The sequence below is a fragment of the Camelina sativa genome, chromosome 7, assembly GCF_000633955.1.
Source record: "Camelina sativa cultivar DH55 chromosome 7, Cs, whole genome shotgun sequence".
NCBI lineage: Eukaryota > Viridiplantae > Streptophyta > Magnoliopsida > Brassicales > Brassicaceae > Camelina > Camelina sativa.
In genome coordinates, this window is record NC_025691.1 from 14,964,596 (window position 1) to 14,989,315 (window position 24,720).

General features: G+C 39.2%; 1 protein-coding gene and 2 pseudogenes across 1 annotated transcript; 2 read left to right on the forward strand and 1 right to left on the reverse strand.

The window, feature by feature from the left end:
• LOC104704637 lies at window positions 17,830-18,952 on the reverse strand (annotated as a pseudogene).
• Window positions 19,539-21,307, forward strand: LOC109125445. The gene is made up of 3 exons (XM_019227071.1): window positions 19,539-20,077; window positions 20,232-21,211; window positions 21,303-21,307. Exons 1-3 carry the CDS (start codon window positions 19,539-19,541, stop codon window positions 21,305-21,307), a joined length of 1,524 nt encoding a protein of 507 aa, XP_019082616.1.
• On the forward strand, window positions 22,443-24,202 carry LOC109125597 (annotated as a pseudogene).

Below are 24,720 nucleotides of genomic sequence, written 5' to 3' on the forward strand. Positions count from 1 at the left end.
AGTTTCTCTTTGAAATGCGAGTAAGTGGATGCTTGTGGGTCTTGGTATGCTCAATAACAAGGGGTGGTGGGTTTTTTGTACAACATACGCAGGTGGTGAAATCACAAATGTAACAATTATAAACCACGCTTTTTGGTTGTTCACATATAAGACAAGTGTTCTCGGCATCATCCGTAAGTATATCAGATGCAATGAGTTTGAGAGGGTGACTAGACTGACAAGGATGGTTCACCTCTTTCGTGAGATGGACACAATCCACATGAAAGTACATATAGCATCCAAGACAAGCATACGAAGGTCCACGAATAGTTTCCTTGCAAAATTGACAAGGGACTTTTTCTTATCGTATCTTCAAGAAGACAAGTGAATGTTCATGACACGTTGGATGTTCAATAGTAGGTGGTGATGGTTTCATCCCCCAACTCAAATCTACCTTGAATTGACATGTGGGACAACCATAATAGGGAGGCAATAGCCTTTGTCCACATAAATTACATGTATTCTCTCCCGAGTCGTTGGTGAGCAGAAGAGGATGCTGGGGGTGGGAACGATGGTTGATCTCCAATGGGGCCTCGCCACACTCCTTATGGAACCGAGCAAAACATTCAGGTTCATTGCAATAGTAGTTGCCGTACACGTAGTTATGTACATGGCAGCCGCTACAACCAGCACCATATCGGGACGAAAGAAAGACAGGAAGGTTGTGAATGGGTAGCTTTGTTGGTGTTGGATCCATCATCCATGTGAGTGTAAATGAATTAAAGCGGTTTAATTTGTTTGATGAGATATAAAAGTGGAACCCGAGAAACATCTTTATATAATAAGCCTTTTGTAAACCTATATCAATTAATATTCCTATTACATTAATCAAACGAGAATAACAAACAAATCAATCCCTCAATTATTTCTCAATAAAAACAAAGGATCAAGTTCTTCTAAAATAACAATGGGAATTAAATGTGTCACAACTATTGTGTTCTCACCTTTGTTGTTTTCCGGAGTTTCTTACCCAAGCAAAAATATAAAACTTCTATCTGTTTAAAATTCAGTACTTATTAATTATTGGATTATATAGGATGATATATATTCCTTTCACTTAGGTGATAATCACCTCTCCAATAAAAGAATACGAATCATATTACTTTTAGGTAGAGAGGAGAAAAAGTGTTTAACAATAAATCTCTTGCTTTGCTCTTTGCGGGCGCTACAAAGATATGCCAAATTAGGAGCTTATGCCAAGAAACATAAAGCTTCACTCGCAATGTGCATCGAACAACAAAAACTCTCTTCTAACACATATATTAATTGCCTATGAAGATTGATCATCTTAACGGATAACACCATCCGAAATCCACACCTACGCTTTGTTTGAGTGAAGATGGGATTTTATAACATGTTTAATACGTAGTCCTATTTAATTATAAATCATCACGTATTTATAATTATAAAATGAAATTGAAGTAAATAATAATGTAAGAATATTCATTTTTGTCATAAGAAAAAAAAATTAAGTAAATAATGAAATTGAGAAAACTAATTGTCAAGCTTACTAAAGTTCAAAATTTTTAAGTTTAATAAAATATAATATATTTTTTTTTGTCATGTGGCATAATTTGATATCATAATTTGTCAGATGTTGTGTCATGTTACGTACCAACTAATTTTGAAATATGTCTCCATCTCCCCTCGATAATTTGACATGTGTTTACAATTATTTTTACAACTAAATTTAAAAACCAAAATTTATATAATTGGATTAATAAATAAAAAAATTAACAAATTTACTTAATAACGAAAAAACTATTTTTTGTTGCTTTTTAAAAAAATTTCTTGTTAATAAAAAGAAAGATAATAATATACAAGTAGATTAATATTTTTAAATCAGATCGATAATCTGTCACATGTCATAATCATGTTACCAACATATTTTGACATGTTTCAAGATTTCCAATGGATAATTTGATATGTGTCACCATCAAATTAGTGACTAACTTTAAAACCCAATAGAAAAAAATAAACTAACTTAATTAATATTGACAAAAAAATTCACAAATTTTTATGTTTAAGAAAATAGAAATAAAAAAATATGAATATATCATGTAGATAAATATCTGTAAATAAATATCTATTTAATTAATTTCTTAATTTCATTAAAAAAAATTAGTCAAATATTATCGCAAAAAAACGTGATACATATCGTAATCATGTTATTGGCTAACGTTGAAACCAAGTTTTATATAATAGGATATATAAAATCATATATCTCAATATTATTATAAATTAAAGTTGGTTTCAAAGTTAGTTATTTGATATGAGTGTGTTGTCGGAGTACCACGGTCGAGTAGGTCAGGAATTTTTATACGAATCAGGAGGAGTTCTGAGGGTGAAGCGGATGTGGCATCGGTTTAGCCGGTAAGTGAGCCAGTATGGAGGTTGTCATTGGGACAGCAGGTTTTACTGAAGCTCGAGATGATCGGTTTGCGGATTTGCTGACAAGGCTATTAGTGAGGTTTGTTAACTTGTTGTCATGGATGGGATGATATTCCAGAGTAGGAATATGGGTGGACATGTATGACTTAGTGATGTCGTACTCGGATCACATGAGGTAGATTTGGTCGGGAAATACTTATTGAGTTAAAACTTGTTTGCTCTAAGGACATGTGGTCCTGAACAACTCTTGAGAAAATGATTAGTTCTCCTGAGAGGATGGTTGTTCCCCTAGATATCGATAACTCGAGGGACCGTAGCCCTGAGAGTGGTAGAGAAGATGGTGGTTCTCCTATGGAGATGAATAGTTCTCCAGAGGGGATGAATAGTTCCCCTAATATCGAGATCTTGAGGATTGCGATCTGAGAGTGAGACGGTAAGACTCGAAGACGGTGGTCTGAGAGTGAGATCGGTATACCTCGAAGGTGTTGACCCGAGAGTAGATGAGTTGGGAGCAAATATTGTCTAGGACGTGAGTATAAGTATAACGATTGGATGTAGACCTCGGAAGTTGTTGGTGCTTTAATCTCAAGACTTGTGTGTGGACCCGGTGGTCAGAGTTATTAAGTCAACTGTTTCGACGGTGGTAAGAAGCGGCTTATGGTTAGACGATGTCTCAGATTCGAGGACGAATCTATTGTTAGAGGGGGAGAATTGTAATGCTTGTGTCCCACAATAATAAAAGATTTGATTTTATGTCAGTGATGTTACTATATTTTACCATATTTAAGGCCTTGTTTAGTTCATGTTTTGCATCATATAGAAATGATTCCCTAGGTTTTATAACTATTTATGTCCAAATTTGCACTTAAGATGTTTAGAAGCATGCATTGCATACATTTGTGCATTTGGAGTATTATTAGGTGTTATGGATCTCTAAAAGGGTAAGGAAGGACTTGGTGTTATTTCTGGAGCTAAACAAGAGAATTGGAATTATCAGGAAGGGAAAAGAAGACACTCGGCCATACCACTCGAGCAGGCACACGGTCGAGTACATGGTCGGATTCATAACGAGCTTCTCAACGGTCCATTCTAATGAAGATCTTCTGTTGCGATTCAGCTTCGGCCTTCTTCATGAGAGTTGTCGGAAATTGAGTAACCTTTCCAATGCATGTGGTTTCAAGTCAGTCTAAGGTGTAGGTCAAGAGTTATCCTGATTTTACCGAACGGATATCATCCCAGACCGAAGACTCGAGCTATGTGACGGACCAACCACTCGACCATGCACTCGACCGAGCACATGGTCGAGCACTTGCAGCCGACTCTCTGTTTTGTCCTCTAGCTAACTAGGGCTTCTCTCTCTTTACTATATATGTACTGGCACTTGTGGCCGAAAAGTCAGACCCTGTAGACACCTCATAACCTAGTTTTTTCTATTTTTAGCTACTTTTACTTTATTGCATCATCTCTTATCTTTCTCTAGATTTTCATAGATTTGTAACCTTCACAATTTTGAATCTGTTGAGTATTTGCTTTCACGTCTTTGTATTAAATTGTTCATCTTTATCTCATCTTTCTAATCATGGTAGTTTCATTAATTTCTAGGTTTGTGTTCTTCTTGATGATTTTTAGATCTCATTAGTGGCTTAGGATCTCAGGGATGGATTAGGCTGGATAAAAATTATGGGTATCTACACTGATCAAGCTTGATTGTTTAAATATCTCTTCTAGATTATATATGCTCTATGCTATTCTTAAACTGAGAGGGTAAGGATAGATCTTAAGTTTCTTAGCATCACACCAATGTCTAAGTTGTTAGATAAGGCTAATGCTAGAGATTATCATGAAGCATGCTAAGAGATTAGATGTTTAAAGTGATTTTTGACATTGATGATCTGGTTGTTTAATGCCTGCTTTTATATATAATAGCTAGTGAGAACTAGGTCTAAGAGTATCTAAGCTTGATTATTATTGTCATGAGAATGGATTAACAAGTATTAGAAGATTATTGTCTAGAGATAGCTCATTGTTGATTGAGGTTTATTGATCAATTTAGATAACCATAGCTTGAGTCCAGCCCATGAATTCATCCATAGGACCTTCTTTGTTTATTGATTTCTCTGTTTGAATACTGTTATTCGCTTGCTGTTTGATTTACTTGTGTTTTGCTCTGTTTTTATTGTCCTGTCTCTGTTCTTCATCCGGAAGTCCACTCGACCGAGTGCTACTCGAGCGCCAGTTTACTTCCTTGTTTATGTTATGTTTCTTTTTAGTTTGCTCATAGTTGCATTTGTTAGTAGTTTTCTATTGCTTAGCACAGTTTATTGCACTTGTTCTACAGTTTAATTATGCATTAGTACTGTCTTAAGTTGCTTTAATCTTCTGCATTTACATTTTTGTCATTAGGTTGTTAGAAACAAATCAACTTGATATTTGGCTTAACTTGAATGAATTGATCACATCTTGACTGCTTACATATGACACGCTTTATGGATTGATATCCTTAATGCTACAACATCATAAGGGTATTGAAACACCTTACATACATTCTGATCATCCATACTTATGTTTGTTTGTTTGATTGCATCATTCATTCATTCATAAGTAGATACTTGAAAAAGTTCTTGTTTCAATTGGCGTCGTTGCCATTAGGGTGTTTATATGTTCCAGTCGAGATTTCATTGTTTCAAGATTAAGCTATGTTACGTTTTACTCTATTACTCACCTATTTGTTGTTCTGGTGTTCTGTTTTGATTCTCAGGTACCACTCGACTAGGCACTCGGCCGAGTACCTCAAAGCAAACGGCCGAGTGCTTGTTCGAGCACCTGTTCAGAGTCTCAAAAAAACAGAAGAAGAGGTGGAAATGGAACTACACCAGGATCAGATTGAACCTCAAAGGAGAAGGAAGATTGGTGATAGTGATGCTCCCACTACTCATACTCAGAGGTGTAACATCAGTGTTCCGGGATTAGAGTTTGGGATGTGTTGAGTAAACCAAAGAGGTAGATTTTAATTGATTTAGGTTTAATTAAATCCTGGTTTAATCTAATTAAACCAAAAAAATCCCTAATTTCTCTCATGAAGTCACGCCTCCTCTCTTCTTTTGTGCTTTTGTCGACATTGTCATCATAGAGAGGGAGAGAACGAGAGATAACTCTTGGTTATTGGGTGTAAAGGAGAAATAGAAGGAGATTAAGCTTTTTCCTTAGAGTAAAGAGAGAAACAGAACTGTCAGGGTATGGGAGAAGGAAGATCCGATTATTCAAAACATTTCGAAAGGTATTGATTTTTGGTAGGGTTGTAGTCAAGAGATTTTCGTACACTCTCCTTTTAACAGAAGTGAATTTGGATTAATATTCTAGGAGTTATTTGCAGTTTAGTGGAGCATTTCGTCTTAGTCGCGGATTGAGACCAGCGGGTGTTTCGGGATCGATTTCGGTTTCACCTGATATCCGATCGTTCTGAAATTTTGTGGGAAGCTTGTGGACGTGTCGACCTTGCTTTTGCACCGAAGGGATTAGAAAGTTAACGATTCATTTTGATTTCGTGGTTTCACTTGTGAGGTTGTTCTTTTCTGATTTTTCTGGCAGTTTGTTTTCAATGTTTGTTTATTGGTGTGATTGGTTGTAGGAGCGAGTTTGGTTGTTCTTAAATATTGGAGAGCCTCTCATTTGGTTGTTATTATTTTCGTGAATCACTTGTTAAGGTGAGTGCGTGACCATGAGCTTATCTAAGTGATTGGGTTGTATGACTTGTTTTGTGTGATGATGTGTAGGTGTGGTGAAAGTGTTATTGGTTGTTCTGTTTAAATGGTTGGTTTGTTATATTTTATTTGTGGTTGTACTCTTGATTTGCTTGTGTGTATAGCTCGTAGATGGGTGGATCGCCTCACTGAGTATTTCTGGTAATACTCACGCATCTCATTGTGTTTGTGGTGCAGGTAGAGGCAAAGTGTGACCGTGGGATCATGGCAATGAAGAGGAGGATGTTCTAGTGGCTCGTTTGGTTGTTGTCTGGCTTTTGTTAGGTTGCTAGAGTTGCGTCAGTAGAAACATTGTTAGGTTGCTGGTTTTATGTTTCTTGTTGGTTGAGTATTAGATATTGTTTATGTTATAACTATTGATGTATTATTGGATATTTATTATTGGTTATTTGATATTATGATTTCCGTTGTTTGGTGTGTTTGTGGTTAGGTGGCTAGTAGGTATGGGAGCACTAGTTGTAGTGAATTTATTATTATTATTATTTCTTATTAAAAAAAAAATGGGTCGGGTTGTTTCAGTTTGGTATCAGAGCCCTTACGGTTCTAGGTTGGGTTCACTAGGTTTCTGTTGTTGATGTTGGGATTTCATGTCTTGATTGATTATGTGAGTTAGTCAATTGTGTGTGGCATGGAGTCCTAGAACATCCTCTTCGAGCCTTCAATGAGATTCCACGGTGAGTTATCGTTATGTTTCTTTGTGTGGTTTTGTTTTGTTCTATGCTTGTTAGCCTCTATTCTTGGAAGATCAGTGGTTAAAGGTGGTTGAGTTGCTGGTCGTAGACGTGGGTGTTGTCGTGGCCGTGGTCGGGCGAGTTCCCGAGGCGAGCGAGTGTGTAGTCCAGAGTTCCATGAGGAGGTATGTCATAGGGTCGCAAGCGTACCAGGAGGGACCAGAGAGGGTTTCAGCCGGTGAGCGTGCCGGATGTGTTGGGAAACCAGGTGTGGGGTTGCAGCGGGTGAAGCCCAGGGTCGAGATGATCGCTTGGCAGATCTGTTGACGTGCTGTTAGAGCGGTTACCGTGAGGGGTACCAGTGCAGGCTCCAGTTGTACCGCAAATGGCGGGGTGCAGCCTAGGGCTGCGGATGTTGAGGATTTTTCCATCTTATGTTAGGAGGATGGAGGATTATAGCCTTTAAGGATTGTTGCTCCTGAGGGGATGGTGGTTTTTCCCATAACACCGATAGCTCGAGGGGCTGTGGGCTATGAGAGTGGCAGAGGGAATGATGTTCTCCTGAGGGGATGATTAGTCCTTTGATACCGAGAGCTTGAGGATTATGGTCCAAGAGTGAGACGGTATAACTCAAAGACGGAGGTCTGAGAGTGAGATCAGTATTGCTCGAAAGTTGCGACCTAAGGGTGGGAGAGTTGGGAGCAAGCAATGCCTAGGACGTGAGTATAAACATAACAACTAAATGTAGACCTCGAGAGAGTTCTGATGGTTTAATCTCGGGTTTTGGATGTGTTGCCCAGTGGGTGAGGGTTTTATGACTGGAGCGGTCATGAATGTGTGGTTGTTGCACCAGGATTGTGCGGTCGGTGGTGCTGGAGTCCCGGGAAAGGGAGTTGCAGCAGGTATGAGCCGGGAAAGGCATGTTTGCCAGATACATAAGTTCACGAGAAGCCTTCATGGCAGGATAAACTAATCGGTGCGACGATGTTGGATGAAGTTCATTGGAGATGGACAGGGTTACTAGATTCAAGTTTCTGGTAAGCTTTATCGGAGGGATTAAGTCAAGTGATTTGAGTTAGCGACCTGCAAAGCATTTGATGCGGTGAATCAGAATATGCGAACGTATGGTACTTGTTTATTTTATTACGCTCGTATTGATGATTTGTTTATTTTCAGATGGTGGTGAGTTGATATCAGCATACTTCATTATTAGTCTAGTAGAGCTGAGGAAGTAAATAGAGGATTCTTTCGTCTTGTCACTTCACCGTGGGGGGCGTCGGTGGTGTTCGTCAAGTAGAAGGACGAGGTATGGGTTTATGAGTTTGTGGTGTTGCCGTTTGGGTTGACTAACGCACCAGCAGCGTTTATGAGATTGATGAACAGCGTGTTTCACGAGTTTTTGGATATATCTGTCATCATTTTCATCGACGTCATCCTGGTTTATTCTAAGAGTCCCGAAGAGCATGCAGTGCATTTGAGGGCAGTTCTGGAGAAGCTGCGGGAGCAGAAGTTGTTTGCTAAATTGAGCAAGTGCAGTTTTTGGCAGCGTGAGATGGGTTTTCTGGGTCATATTGTGTCTGCAGATGGGGTTTCTGTAGATCCGGAGAAGATTCAGGCTATCAGGGATTCGCCTAGACCGTAGAGTGCCACAATGATCAGGATTTTCCTTGGTCTGGCAGGTTACTACAGGAGGTTTGTGCAGGGGTTTGCGAGCAGAGCACGTCTGTTGACTAAGTTGACAGGGAAGGATGTTCCTTTTGTTTGGTCACAGAAGTGTGAGGAAGGCTTTGCAAGCCTCAAGGAAATGTTGACTACTACTCTAGTGTTGGCTTTGCCTGAGCAGGAAGAACCCTATGTGGTTTATACAGATGCATCCAGAGTTGGTCTGGGGTATGTGTTGATGCTGCATGGGAAGGTGATTGCCTATGCTTCGCGGCAGTTGCGGAAGCATGAGAACAACTATCCTATTCTTGACTTGGAGATGGGTGCTGTAGTTTTTGCCCTGAAGATTTGGAGATCTTATCTTTATGGTGCAAAGGTGCAGGTGTTTACATATTCACTCAGACCGAGCTGAATTTAAGGCAGAGGCGGTGGATGGAGCTGGTGGCGGATTATGATTTGGAGATAGTCTATCATCCTGGGAAGGCTAACTTGGTTGCAGATGCTCTGAGTCGGAAGAGGTTAGCTTCGGCTCAGGAGCAGGAGATGGAGTCTCTGGTAGGAGAGATTAGTGCTTTGAGTTTGTGCGCTATTTCTCAGGAGCCGTTGGGTTTGGAGGCGGTTGATAGAGCAGATCTTCTGAGTAGGGTGCGGATGGCACAAGAGAAGGATTTAGGGCTGGTGAATGCCTCAAAGGAAGTTGGTTCTGAGTATCATGTTTCGGCTAATGGTACTATTTTGGTGCATGGGCGGGTTTATGTGCCCAAAGATGAGGAGTTGAGACATGAGATTCTGAGAGAGGCTCATGCGAGCATGTTCTCTATTCATCCAGGAGCGACTAAGATGTACCGTGACCTCAAGAGGTACTATCACTGGGTCGGGATGAAGAAGGATGTGACTAGTTGGGTCGCGAGGTGCGATGTGTGTCAACTATTGAAGGCTGAGCATCAGGTTCCAGGTGGATTGCTGAAGAGTTTTCCCATTCCAGAGTGAAAGTGGGATATGATTACTATGGACTCCGTGGTTGGTTTACCAGTGTTCAGGACGTTTGATGCTATTTGGGTCATTGTGTACCGGCTGACTAAGTCGGCACATTTTCTGGCCATTGAGAAGACTGATGGAGCAGCGGTCTTGGCTAAGAAGTATGTGAAGGAGATAGTCAGATTGCATGGGGTGCCAGCTAGCATTGTGTCTGATAGGGATTCTAAGTTCACCTCGGTGTTCTGGGTTCAGTAATGCGTCACTGCTCAGCACACTGTACAGAGGAGTTCTGCCCAAGATAAGGATGTTGTTAGACACAACATCAAATGGAAACTTCCTCAACAAGCATGTAGATGTAGGCTGGGAACTAGTGGAGAATTTGGCTCAATCTGATGGGAACTACAATGAGGACTATGGTAGAACAGTAAGGTTTGTTGATTCTGCACCAGATGAGAAGTATAAGAAGGACTTAAAGATTGTTAATGACAAGTTAGACAAGATTCTGCTTAGTCAACAGAAGAACATACACTTTCTTGGTGAGGAAGATACAACAATTCAAGATGGGGAGAATGAAGTAGCTGAGCTGTGTTATGTGCAGAACCAAGGAGGTTTCAAGCCCTACAACCAATTCAAGTCAAACAATCTGTCTTATAGGAGTACCAATGTGGCAAACCCACAAGACCAAGTCTATCCACCACAACAAGCACAGCAGCAGCACAATTATGTGCCTAAACAACAAAACCAAGGTTACCAGGGTCAAATGTGTCCCCCACCAGGGTTTCAGACCACCCAAGCCCAGGAACCTGACTTAAGAACATTGATGCAACAGCTGTTGCTTAACCAAGCCACTGGTCAGATGGAAACCACAAAGAAGTTTGCTGAGATCAACCAGGATAGATTCCACCTATAATGACCTGAATATCAAGTTTGAGAGCCTTAACTCAAAGGTTAAATTCATGGAGAGCAGTATGGCTTCAACTTCAGCCCCTAAGCCTAATCAACTACCTGGCAAAGCTATTCAAAACCCAAGAGACTATACAACCAAGCCTGTCTTTGTTACTGAGGAGTATGTCACTGGAGACAGTGAAGATCAAGATGGGGAGGATATTCAATAAGTTTCAGCTCAGAATGAAGGAGGATCAAGCAGAGAAGAAAATCGACAGTGTGCTCGACCAAGCACACGATCGAGCACTCGATCGAGTGCGTGATCGAGTCACTGATCGAGTGGCCCCCTCTGAGTCTGACTAGCCCACAAAGTACATTCCTCCAGCATATAAACCACCTTTGCCATTCCCAGGACGTTTCAAGGAACAAATGATTAGGAAGCTCAAAGAAAAGATTGAGAAGCAGGAATTAATGGCCATTCAACATGAAGTAACTGTTGAAGAGAAGAAAGAGGACAGAGGACCAGCTTTGGATCAGTATGAGCCATATCCACTCTATAAAGGCATGTTGCTTAACATATCAAAGTATAAGGCTAAGAATCAAGCCAAGAAGGATTTGGAAGACATTGGAACTGTTGTGATTCCAACCAAGCTTGAAGATCCAGACTCATTCAACCTACCATGCTCACTGAACTATATGCACTTAAACAAGTGTTTGTGTGACCTTGGAGCCTCTGTTAGTGTCATGCCCTTCTCAATAGCAGAGAAGCTAGGATATGAAGAGTTCAAGCCAAGTAACCTCTACATAAGTCTTGCTGATGGGTCTAGGAAAGATGTGGTTGGCAAGCTGGAGAACTTTCCAGTCAAGATAGGTAAGGCCAGGATACCAACTGATTTCATCATCATAGAGGTAGAATAGGAGCTTGATGATCCTATTATTCTTGGAAGACCATTTTTGGCCACTGCTGGAGCTGTAATTGATGTTAAAAAAGGGTATGATCAACCTGGACATTACTGATGGGTTGACTATGAGGTTTAATATCAAGAATGCAATATACCAACCCACCATTAGAGGTCAACCCTTTGGTATAGAAGATAAATCTGATGTTGAGTCTTTTACGGAAGACATGGACTCCAAGGTCAAGGTTTCAAACAATGAGGTAGCTGTTCAAAACCTCAAGACTTCAGTTCAAGAGTTGACTGATCTGGTGAAGGATCTCCAAGTGCAACTCAACAAGAAGTTTGTTAAGAATGCAAGGCCAAGGCTCAAGATAAAGAATAAGCAAGATTCAGGTGTTATAACTGTTTTGACCAAGGACAAGGTTCATGGTGATCAAATTGAACCAGGGGGGACCTCATCACCTCTCTGGTTTTCAAACCAAGCCTGAAAAGGCACCAAAAGTCAAGCTTAGTGACTATAAACAAGCTCAGTAGGGAGGAAGTCCCTAAGGTATCTTTGTATATAAGTTTAATTTCCTTGTGTTTTTGATGTTTTTCTTTTATGTTTGTGTTGGGCAGACTTTTACATGGGTTTACAAGTGGAATTAAGAGGTTTGGGACTTGTGGAAAAGGCTTTGAAATGCCACTCGACCAAGCCCATTAAGGAGCACACGATCAAGTGTTGATCGAGCCCAAGCCCACTCGATTAACCCCTTTGCTTGCTCGATCGATTTGGTGGGAGCAGAAGTTTGAATTTCGAATTTGGACAAGCACTCAACCAAGTGGGGTCGAGTGGTGGGGTCGAGCATGTGCCAAAGTGAGTCAAAAATTCCAATTTCGAATTTGAATGGTATGCACGCTCCACCCTTGTCTCTTTGTCCCCTCCATCTCTTTATAAGCACATGAACTCGAGCATAAGCTCTTCACACTCTCCCATTTGCATAAACACTTCAAATTCTTTCTAGAAATCTCTCTTAGAAGCTTAAAGCTCAGTTCTTTCTATTTTTGGGTTACTAACCTATTAACTTTGAGCTTTGAGTTTATTTCTTCCAAGTTTCTTTTGAAATGGCTTCCAAGAGGGGTGAAACACAAGAACGAGCTGCTGCTTGCCGAGAAGCTGCTAGGCTTGTAGCTGCCAGCTTCCCTGAGTTCCAAAAGGTGCCATATGTTCCAAGAGAAACCGGAGAAAGCACTCGACCAGCCACTCGACCAGCCACACGGTCGAGTGGTCGGTCGAGTGGCTCGTCGAGTAGGAGAACACGACAGAATCAACCTGAGGAAGAAGATTGGGTCATGACTAAGAGTAAGGGCGAGTTGGTGTTTGATTTTTCTGAGCATAGGAGAAACATTTCAAGAGGAAAGAAGCCAGCCGAGGAGCCACCGCAAGCTGAGGAGCCACAACAAGAAGAGAGTAATGAGGAGGAGGTAGAAGAAGAAGATTCTGGAAAGCTGACCACAACCCAGCTCTATGATGCCTTCATGAGCATGAAGTTCCAAGGAACAAGATATCCACATAAGGAGACCATGGTGGAACTTGGTATAGCTGATGATGTGGAGTTTCTTTTTGACAAGTGCAATATAACCAAGTTCATGGGGATGCACATGGAGGGTTACAAAGAGATGAGCTGTGAATTCTTAGCAACCATCCAAATGCAATACCATGAAGACCAAATGGATCAAGAAGAAGAGCTAGGCTACATCACCTTCTCCATCAAGGGCAGGAATTATGAGCTCTCTATTGTGAAGATTGCTGAGCTTTTTGGGTTTGATATGGGAATTGATGCCAACATTGTCATCCCAAAAGAAGAACTTCAATATGTTTGGCAAACTATTGGAGAAGATAAGCCATATTCCTCCTCCAGCACCAAGAGTTCAAAAATCAGAAGCCCAGTCCTAAGGTACTTCCACAAGGCCTTGGCAAATACTCTTTTTGCTAGGAAGGAGACTGTTAATGTCAATGAGGGATAGCTCAAGCTGATAGATATAGCACTATATAACATCATCACAACAACAAAAGATGGAACCATCATTCTTGGGAATAGTGTGTCAACAAACCTTGCCATGTTTTTGGTTTACCAATTAACATGCTATAGAAGCTATACAAGAGGGGCTCAACTGGAGTCCTAACCATTGGAGGCATCATCACTCTAATCCTTGTGGCTGCTAATGTTCCATTGAGAGGTGAGAAGACCAAGCCAAGGTGGATTGACATCCCATACCTCACCTCTACTCTCATTCTAGCCAAGGAGAAGCATCATGGGAGATACTTGTTCAACTTGGATCACCCAACAGTGGGGAAGTCTCAGTTTGTTCTACCAACCCCAGAAGCAACAACTATAAGTGAAGGGCTTACAATTGATTTCTTGCCAGCAGCTGGGCTATTATTTGATGGAACAGCCCCTTATGCTGAAGAGCAAGCTGAAGATGTTGACATGGCAGTTGGAGAGGAGCAGTTCTATTTTGAAGACTATGAACCTCAGCCAAGAGACAGAAGAGGAGTGAGAGAGACAGCCAAGAGGGTGACACTTCTCCAAAAATGGAACAAGTGGCATGGGAAGACTGTTGAAAAGCTGAAGAAGAAGGGTGTGAAGATGTCTAAGTCCATCAAGGGAATGAAGAAAGAGATTGCTGAGCTTAAGAGTGGAAACTCATCCCCAGCACCAACTGAACATTTGAGGAGGAGTAGCTCAACCAGGGTATTGTCTAGGGCTGAAAACCCCTTGGAACCTTCAAGAGCTTCGTCATTTGAGCCATTACAGAGGAGAAGAGGTCCAATTCGCGCAGAACAGCAGGTTCCGAGGCACTCGACCAGGGCACTCGAACCAACACTCGGCCAAGCACTTCCCCAAGCCTCAGTATGGTTTCCCAGCTCATCAAGGTTATCCACCTTACCCCTATGGCCAAGTTTACCCTCCCTTACCACCTTAGTACTTCATAGACCCTGCTTTCATGCACTAAGGCTTCTATGGACAGCAAGGACAGCCAATCCACCCACCACAACCCACTCGACCAGGCAACTCAAGCAGGCACTCGACCGAGTGCATGTCCGGAGCTATAGTTGAGTTGCCCCCTTCTCCATCAACAAGCCAAATTCAAGCCTGAGGTTCCAACTACACATATGACAGCATGAGTGAGGCTGTTGATGACTTTTTCCACAACCAATGAGGTACCACCATCACCTTATCCATTGTTTATACCATTTAATTGCATGTTTTATATATTCTAGCTCTTAAATTCTCTTTCAAATTTTTATTACACAAGGGACTTTGTAATTTAAGTTTGGGGGAGGGTTTAAAACAAGCATTTTAACATTGTTTTCTATTTTCTTATTTCAAATTTTTAGCATAATCATATTAGTACTTGCATTTCATCTATGGCATAGAAAAACCCTAAAAATTTGAAAATTTTTCACAAAAATATTTTTTAAAAAAACAGAGTGTTCATGTAGTTTGCATTGCATATTAGGATCTTGTTAGCATGTTTCATATATGATTGTTTCATAATCTGCATTAGGGACCAATGATGAGTTTAGCCTTGTTAACTTGTTTAAATTCACTAAACTAGGATTAATGCCCAAGTTAATAGTACTTTGATGTTAGTTGAGTAGTTAGAAACATAAGATTGAACCAAGTCTAGAATTCCTATATTGCATTCTGGCCTAAACTGAGGCATGTTGTGATTTGAAGTCATTTCCTATTTATAAGAACCGAATATTGACTTTGAATTATCAGTTTGTGCATTGTTTTAAACTCATGGATACTTTATACATATTTGGATCATCTTTCCCTTTTTTTACCACTCTTGTTGATCCAAGTAGCTGATTTCATCATTGAATCAGTTTCAGCTACCCTTAACCAACCTTTCTTTCAAGCCATGTTTATGCTTGAGTGTGTGAGGCCTATTTTGGGATTGAGCTTGGTAGAAAGTGTTAGGTTTGAACTGACAAGAATAAAGCCTTGTGTAGTTCTAGTTTGCATTTTTCAAACTAGATAGGACTAGGTTTTAAATTATGGGTTTGGGACTTGGTGTGTTTGAAAAATAAAAGAAAAGGGGGAAAAGAAAAAGAAAAGGGTAAAGTCCTTAGGAGGTGAATTGGAGTGCAACCATTTGCATTTGCAGTCTTTCTTGTGTTAACAGGTGAATTGGACTAAAAAGGCATGGAAATCGCATTTGGGATGAGAGGAGTGCAACCATTGAAGCAGATGGGAGTTGAATCAAGGGAATGACCAGCAAAGCATGAAGCACTCGACCATCACCACTAATGCACTCGACCGTTCGCATCTGAAGCACTCGACCGTGTGCGACTCATGGACTCGACCGTGTGATATTCAGCAACTCAATCGTCTGGAAGCAAGGGAATGGACCACTCGACCGCTTATGGTCGAGTACATCGAGCCGATTTTCTATTTTGTCATCTAGCTAAATCAGGGCTTCCTTCCCTCACTATATATACTATTTGTACCCCATGGCCGCCAACAACACTCTCTTTTAGGAAAAAACAAATCAGCAGCCACAAAAACCTTAGTTCTTACCCCTTAAGGGTTTTTAGCTTTTATTTACTGGTTTTCTCAGATTTCAATACTTTGTAAGTCTCATAACTTTCTGGGTATTGAGAATATGAGTTTGCTTCTTTATATTAAGTTGTTATTTATCATTTCATCTATCTTATCATGCTAGTTTTATCATTTTCTGGGTTTATGTTCTTCATCATCATGTTTTGTTCATCTGAGTAGTGAGTTAGGATTTTGGAGATGGATTAGGCTGGTTTAGGGCTGTGGCAGTCTAGAATGGTCAACCTTGATTGTTTAAATATCTCCTCTGGGTTGGGTGTGCTCTAAGCTGTTCTTATATCTGAGAGGGTAAGAACAGATCTTAAGCTTCCTAGCATCACACTAATGTCTAGATTGTTAGATAAAGCCAACACTGGAGATTATCATGCTTGTCCCAAGAGATTGGTTGCACAAGGTGATTTTTGACAAGTAATGGTCTGGTTCTTAATGCATGTTCAGTATGGTTTCACCAATGAGAGTTGGGTTAGGATGTTACTGTAACTTGATCACTTCTGTCATGAGAGTGGATTAGTGAGTCATTAAGATCATTGTCTAGAGATAGCTCATGTTTGATTGAGGTTTGTTGACCAGTTTAGATAGCCACAGCTTGAACACCAGGCCATGAATCCATCTCTGCAAGCCTACTTTGTTATCTGATTGTTTATTACTGCATCTTATCTTGTTCCATTGCATTATGTTCTGTTTAAGTTTGTCAAGACTGCATCTTTTATTCGTACTGTTCAACTCTACCAAACCACTCGACCAGACACACGGTCGAGTGCTTGATCGAGCACCTTCGGGTTCCTTTATTTACTTCTTGTTTTATTTCTGTTTCATTTAGTTTAATTTTTGCATCTTTATAGTTTTGTTTAGTTCTTGCTCCTGCTTAATTTACATTCAGCACTATTTTACTTTCTGCATTTACATTTCTGTAATTAGGATTGTTAGTATCAAAATCATTCTCATATTTGGCTTGACTTGAGTCTTTGTTTACATCTTGATTGCATGCATCACACACTTTATGAATTGACATCCATTATGCTACAACTACATACATCCATTATGCTACAACTACATAAGTGAATTGAAACACCCTGCATCACATTCTAATCATCTCTGCTTATGTCCATATTTGCATACATTCATTGCATAAGTTAAGCTAGAGAGATCTCTGGAAAACAAAGTGTTCCAAGAAGCAAGATATATTCTTTTATAGGAGAGTTGATTAGCACCTAATTAAGTGAAAGGAATATATCATTAGATCTAATCCAATAATTCAGAGCAACTATTAAACTAATTAATTACCTAGAAACTACGTACTAATTAACAACAATAATAAATAAGACGTTATAAAATTCATTGACATAAGAAATTTAATTCGTAAAAAAAAAAAATCTATGATTTAAAGCACAAGTTTTAGTTTTTTGTTTAGGTTTTTTTTTGCTAAATTGTAAATATTTCATTGAAAATGAAAAAAGTTTAGGTTACAATTTAAAGAATTGAAACCTATACATATGGTTTCATGGCAAAAAAGGTTAAAAAACATGAAAGCATAACACGGTAATTAAACCAAGTTTTTGGTCCATCTACTCAACCAAGAAGCTTTGGAAACAAGATGAAGCGATGACGTTTATGTTGTCCTTCCCGAATGAGTTGCAAAAGGAGAAGGGCTGATGCAGATTGTAAGCCACCTCGATACGACTAATAACTAGCTATAGAAACCTTTCGCAGGAGGCCCGGAACCAAGCCGTCAACGGTAAAATTCCAAAACATCGATCACAAACTCTTCCTGCATTATGTGAGATTGTTTCTTCGTTTCAATCCATGAGCTATCTTAGGACGGAACCTCACACGCCATAATGCAAAAGTTGCAAGCTCCCTCTAACCAAGTTCATCCTCGAATTCAGCAGCTCAGAGCAAAATAAAACCCTTCAATACTACACCAGAAGCCAATAGCCCTACTAGCTTCTCTAGAGCACAAACAAGACGCAAGGAAGAGGCGAGTACGCAAAGCAAAGCCATCTTCAAACATTGGCAAAAACAATAGGAAGCCACAACATAAACATGCCTTGAACCAAACCAAGTAAATTGGTATACCTACGGAGTTCTCAAAAGGAGAGAAAAGCAAGCTATCACCGATAACTAATTCCTCTACTTATCAAACACCACGACAGCTACAAAAAGGAGCAAAAGACCAACTAATTCAAAGATGAAGCTTAACCAGAAAGGAGAAAGCAAGCTCCTAATAATCCTGCTACTGTCCTCAAGCAGAAGATGCCAACAGAGACATCATTCTCCTAAATCAAGACTCACGAAAGTGATGAGGTAAAACGCAACCAAATAGTAGCCATGCTCTGAAAACCTATGTGAACGAGGACTAGAAATGCGAGGCTGAGGCATCAGAGGCTCAAAAGAGTCGATGAACAACACCAACCAAGGCATCAAATCATCCACAAAGCCAAAGAAAGCCTCCCGAATCAAACTCCAACACACGAAATCGACACGAAAGGAATGTACAGAAGCTTCAAGCGTGTGGCAGTAAGCTATCCTCAAAGCAAACAAACCGACACATAGAAACCCTTACCTCCGGCAGACACGAGCCGAAACGCGGCGGTTAGACCAAGATAGATCTTGGAAAAAATGATTCCGAGCAAAGAGTACACGCTACACCACGACATAGCCAAGGGTAGCACACTCGACCGCCATAAACACCAGGAAGAAGGCGACCTGAAAACAGATCTACAAACATAGTTTGCTCTGCCGATTGAGATGCGAGACGCAAGGACCGGAAATCAGAGCCTCCACCTTGATCCACCGCCGTCTACAAGCAGTGGAGGCAAAGACATGAGATTTTAGCCACCGAAAACGACCGTCGCGCACGGCGGACCTTCGACACTCGCCACGAGAAACAAAGCCGAATCAATTCACCGGCGTCTTCAAGTGCAGGGGTGGATTCGGACCAAGTATCCTAGAGCCCTCTCACGGTGTCGGTCGTAACCGGACACCGGAGAGGCAAGATGCGGCAGATTAGGGTTGTCGCAGGAAATTGCTTCGAGAGAGAAAACTTGGGTGCGCATGGGGTCACGCGCTTGCCTCTTGACAAACCTATCTCTTGTTTGGGTTAGAAACTTAAAAACTTCGCTGAATAATTTTGCGCTAATTATGACACGCCATTGCCTACTGTCGTGCTATATTAGAAGAGAATTTATTCTTTGTTTGTTTTGAATGATAAGGATTTAAACTGTCTGTTATTCTTTTATGATTAATTAATATTTAATTGATATAGGTGATGGTCCCTTGTGCAAATAAATCTTAGCAAATACTAGTTAGTATTATAATTGGTTCATAAATTACTTATATAAAGATGTTTTTCAGGTTCCACTTTTATATCTCAATCAAACATACGTCTTTGATAATTTAATCACTTTCTACATGGATCCAACACCGTTAAAGCTACCCATTCACGACCATCCTCTTATTTCGATGGTTCGTTTTCTTGGTAGAGGTCGATGTAAAGGCTGCCATGTATATGGTTACATGTATGGCGGCTACTTTTGTAATGAGCTTATGTGTAGTTCTACATTTCATAAGGAATGGGCCGAGGCCCCATTGGAGATCAACCATTGTTCCCACCCCCAACATCCTCTCTTGCTCACCAACGACATGATAGATAGTCCATGTAATTTGTGTGGACACAAGCTAATTGCTCCCTTCTATAGTTGCCCCACATGTGAATTTAAGGTGGATTTGACTTGTGGGATGAAACCATCACCGCCTACTATCGAGCGTCCAATGTGTCATGAACATCCACTCGTCTTCTTAAAGATACGAGAGGATGAGGCAAAAGTTTCATGTGAATTATGCAAGAAATCTATTGAAGGACCTTCGTATGCTTGTCTTGGATGCTATGTGTACTTCCACGTGAATTGTGTCCATCTCTCGACAGAGGTACATCATCCTTGTCACTCTAGTCACCCTCTCAAACTCATTGCATCTTACACACTTACGGATGATGCCGAGAAGTCTTGTCTAATATGTGAACAACCAAAAGGAGTGGTTTATCATTGTTCTACTTGTAATTTTACTACATGCGTTAGCTGTACCAAAAATCCACCACCCCTTGTTATTGAACATACCAAGACCCACGAGCATCCGCTTACTCGCTTTTCTAAGAGATTTTCATATACTTGTGATGTCTGCGGGGGAAAAGGCTGGACAAGGCTTTATATTTGTGTTCAATGTGATTTTTTTATCCACGCAGAATGTATCGGCTTTCCTCACATCATCAACATCAATCGTCATGATCATCGCCTATCATTTACTCAATCGTCATGATCATCGCCTATCATTTACTCATCATAGTGGCGCTAGTTATTCAAATTGCGGTGTCTGCCACCAATATATAAGTCAGTATAAGAGAGCTTATTCTTGTTCTGTTTGCCCTAACTATGCAGTTCATTTTTCATGTGCGTTTAGCGGTTGGGATGGTATAGAATATGAAGGGAAACCTGAGATCATAGAAGATATTGCACCATACAAGGTGGTGGGTGATAACTTGATATGTCATTTTAGTCATGACAAACATCCTTTAAAGATTCACACGGGAGATATAATTCATGATGAGCACAAACGATGTGCAGCATGTATCAATCCACTTGGATTTGGCTCCATCTATGTTTGTGAGGAATGTTGTTTCTTTCTCCATGGAAAGTGTGCCAATCTCCCTATAAAGAAAATTTTTGTATTTGACTTCTTAAAATACACGTTAAAAGCTGTTCGAGGAGTTAGTTACTGCAACTTTTGTAAAACATTATCTGGTGGTTTCAAGTACATAGCGCAAGGAAGGGGGGATATAAATGTACATTGTGGTTCCTTATCTGAGCCTTTCGTCTATAATGGCCATATACATCCCCTATATTTAAAACTAGTTCAAGGCTTTTGCGGAGGATGCAATATCAAAGTAGAAGGTTATGCCATGTGTTGTGATAATTATGACTTTTGTTTGTGTTTGTATTGTGCTAGTTTGCCAGAAATGATATGGCAAAAGAATGATGAACACCCGCTCACTTTATGTTCTGGCGTAAAGGAAAGCAGCAAATATTGGTGTGACCATTGTGAGGGAGAAATAAATCCAAATGTATGGTTTTATACATGCTTTGATTGTGGAGTAACCATACACGCTCATTGTATACTAGGAGATTTCTCACGACTCATGCCAGGACACATAATCTACTTTATGGGAATAATACTTGAGGTGGTTCTAAATAATCACAACACTCGACTATTATGCAGCCAGTGTCACTCTAGATGCAAGGCCTCCGTTATTCTAAAAGATTGTCAAAAATACAACGAATATATATATATATATATATATATATATATATATTTGTTCCGGTTCGTGTTTATGGAGCCTTTTGCGTGTAAAAGACTAAAAGTTTGAATTATTTAAGTGTGATGAATGTTTCTATCTTATTTCCAAGAATGTAATGTTATTATATAAAGTTTGATTTCAAAATTTTATGATTGTGATATGTGTCATGTCTTTAACCATAAAATTTGAACTCTTTTTAAAAATAAAATTCGGAAACTAATTAAATAGAAATATATTTACAGATTATTAATCTACATGATATATTTATATTTTTAGTTATTATTTTCTAATCAAAAATATAAACTAACAAAAAATATAAAAATTTGTGATTATCTTTGCCTTATTTAGTTAGTTTTTATTTTTATTTTTGAATCTTATTTGGTTTTAAAATTAATCATTAATATGATCGTGACATATATCAAATTATCGATTGGAAATGTTGACACAAATCAAAATCTGTTGGTAAGATGATCATGATATATGACAAATTATCGATCCGATTTTAATATATTACTTTACATGTATATATTTATATTTTAATTTTTCTTTTTCTTAAGCAAAAAGGAAAATAAATAAAAAGAAGATTAATCATAAACGTGATACAAGTGACAAATGTCAAGTTATTGACTAGAGAGACTGACAAATTTCAAAATTAGTTGGTAACATGACACGACATTTGACAAATTATCAATATGAAATTATGGTACATAACAAAAACAAATTTTCTATTTTTATAACACCTAAAAATTTGAACTTTGCTAACCTTTGTCACTATTATTTTTCTCAATTTTATTATTTACTTCAATTTGTTTTTCTTATGAAAAAAGTATATTCTAATTTTACATTATTATTTACTTCAATTCCATTTTAAAATTATAAATACATAATGATTTATAAAAGAAAATATTGTTTATTTGAAAAAAGATTCAGTTACGTAAGATTAATATCCGTTTATTTTTCTGATATTTTTAATTTAATTATGTTGGAGTATATTTGTATTGTTTATTTTAAGTCCTGTTCATATCTTTAAAATATACAATGACAAGGTGTACACGACCAAGTATAGTAACAAAATCCCGTCTTCACTCAAACAAAGCGTAGGTGTGGGTTTCCATCTTCATAGGCAATATTAATTAATATATTGGTTTACAAAAGTCTTATATAAAGATGTTCTCGGGTTCCACTTTTATATCTCATCAAAAAAATTACACCGATTTAATTCATTTACACTTACATGGATCCAAAACCATTAAAGCTACCCATTCACAACCATCCTGTCTTTCTTTCGTCCCGATATGGTGCTGGTTGTAACGGCTGCCACGTACAATACTACGTGTACGACAACTACTATTGCAATGAACCTGAATGTTTTGCTCGGTTCCATATGGAGTGTGGCGAGGCCCCATTGGAGACCAACCATCGTTCCCACCCCCAGCATCCTCTTATGCTCACCAACGACTGGGGAGAGAATACATGTAATTTGTGCGGACAAAGGCTATTGCCTCCCTATTATAGTTGTCAGTTGTTACACATGTGAATACAAGGTGGATTTGAATTGTGGGATGAAACCATCACCACCTACTATTGAACATCCAACGTGTCATGAACATCCACTTGTCTTCTTGAAATACGACAAGAAAAAGTCCCTTGTTAGTTTTGCAAGGAAACTATTTGTGGACCTTCATATGCTTGTCTTGGATGCTATATGTACTTTCAGGTGGATTGTGTCCATCTCACGAAAGAGGTGAACCATCCTTGTCACTCTAGTTATCCTCTCAAACTCATTGCATCTGATACACTTACGGATGACGCCGAGAACACTTGTCTTATATGTGAACAACCAAAAAGCGTGGTTTATCATTGTTACATTTGTAATTTCACCACCTGCGTATGTTGTACAAAAAACCCACCACCCCTTGTTATTGAGCATACCAAGACCCACAAGCATCCACTTACTCGCAGTTCAAAGAGAAACTCATATACTTGTAACGTTTGTGGGGAAGAAGTCAACACAGGGATTTATATTTGTGTTCAGTGTGATTTTGTTATACACTCAAAATGTATTGGCTTACTCCGTGTCATCAACATCAATCGTCATGATCATCTCATTTCTTTCACTCATCATTGTGGCACTGGTTATTCAAAATGTGGAGTTTGCCGCCAATATATAAGTCGGTATAAGGGAGCTTATTATTGCTCTATTTGCCCTAACTGTGCAGTTCATTCTATGTGTGCGTTTACGGGATGGGATGGTAAGGAATATGAAGGGACACCTGAGGTCACTGAAGATATTGCACCATACAAGGTGGTAGGTGATAACTTGATATGTCATTTTAGTCATGAAAAACATCTTTTAAAGCTCCACACAGGAGAAATCATTTATGAAGATCAGGACTTACGATGTGAAGCATGTATCCATCCAATTAGATTTGGCGCAATCTACATTTGTCAGGAATGCTTATTCTTTCTACCTGAAAAGTGTGCTAATCTTCCTATGAAGAAAAAAATGGTCTTTGATGTCATGCCATGCACGTTAAAAGCTGTTCGCTAAATTGATTACTGTAATATCTGTGGCTTATTCTGTGATGGCTTCAAGTACATAGCGCAAGGAAGGATGAGTATAGATGTACGATGTGGCTCTCTATCTGAGTCGTTCGTCCATAATGGCCATATACATCCCCTATATTTAAAATAATTGTGGGCATTTGCGGAGGATGCAATAACAAGGTAGATGGTTATACATTGTGTTGTGATAATTGTGACTTTCGTTTGTGTTTGTATTGTGCTAATTTGCCAGAAAAGACACGGCATAAGAACGACGCACACCCTCTCACTTTATGTTTTGGCGAAAAGGCGAGCAACAAATATTGGTGTGACATTTGTGAGGAAGAGTTATATACAAATAAATGGTTTTATACATGCTCTGATTGTGGAGTCACCTTGCATACACAGTGTGTAATAGGAGGAGATTTTTCAAGTATCGTGACAGGAAACATAAACAAACTTGCCGTGGTTCTTAACAATCACAACTCTCAACCATTATGCAGCCAGTGTCATTCTCGATGGAAGCTCCCTGTCATCCTAACGGATCCTCATAAAAATATATATATGTTCCAATTTATGTTTATTTGGTTATATAGGTTTAGAAGAGTTTATCCCTCTCTCTAAACCACCATTGATATTTGACAATACAATCATCTCTGTAATACGTATGAGAATTGTTTAAGTTGGATTGGCAGAAAGAGTTGAAACAGTGCCATTTAAAATTTATGAACATCATTTTTTTCTTTCTCTCTCTTTGGCAGCAAGAGCAAGAGCTGAAAACATATTTACATAGGAAGTATTGCTAGATGGTTTAGTTATTTTAGTGAAAGAAATAGAGGTTGAGAATTTCTCTTGTCTTGAATCTAATGAAAAATGCGTGCACATATATAACAAACATAAACCATCTTTACACTGTTTTACAAACTAAGC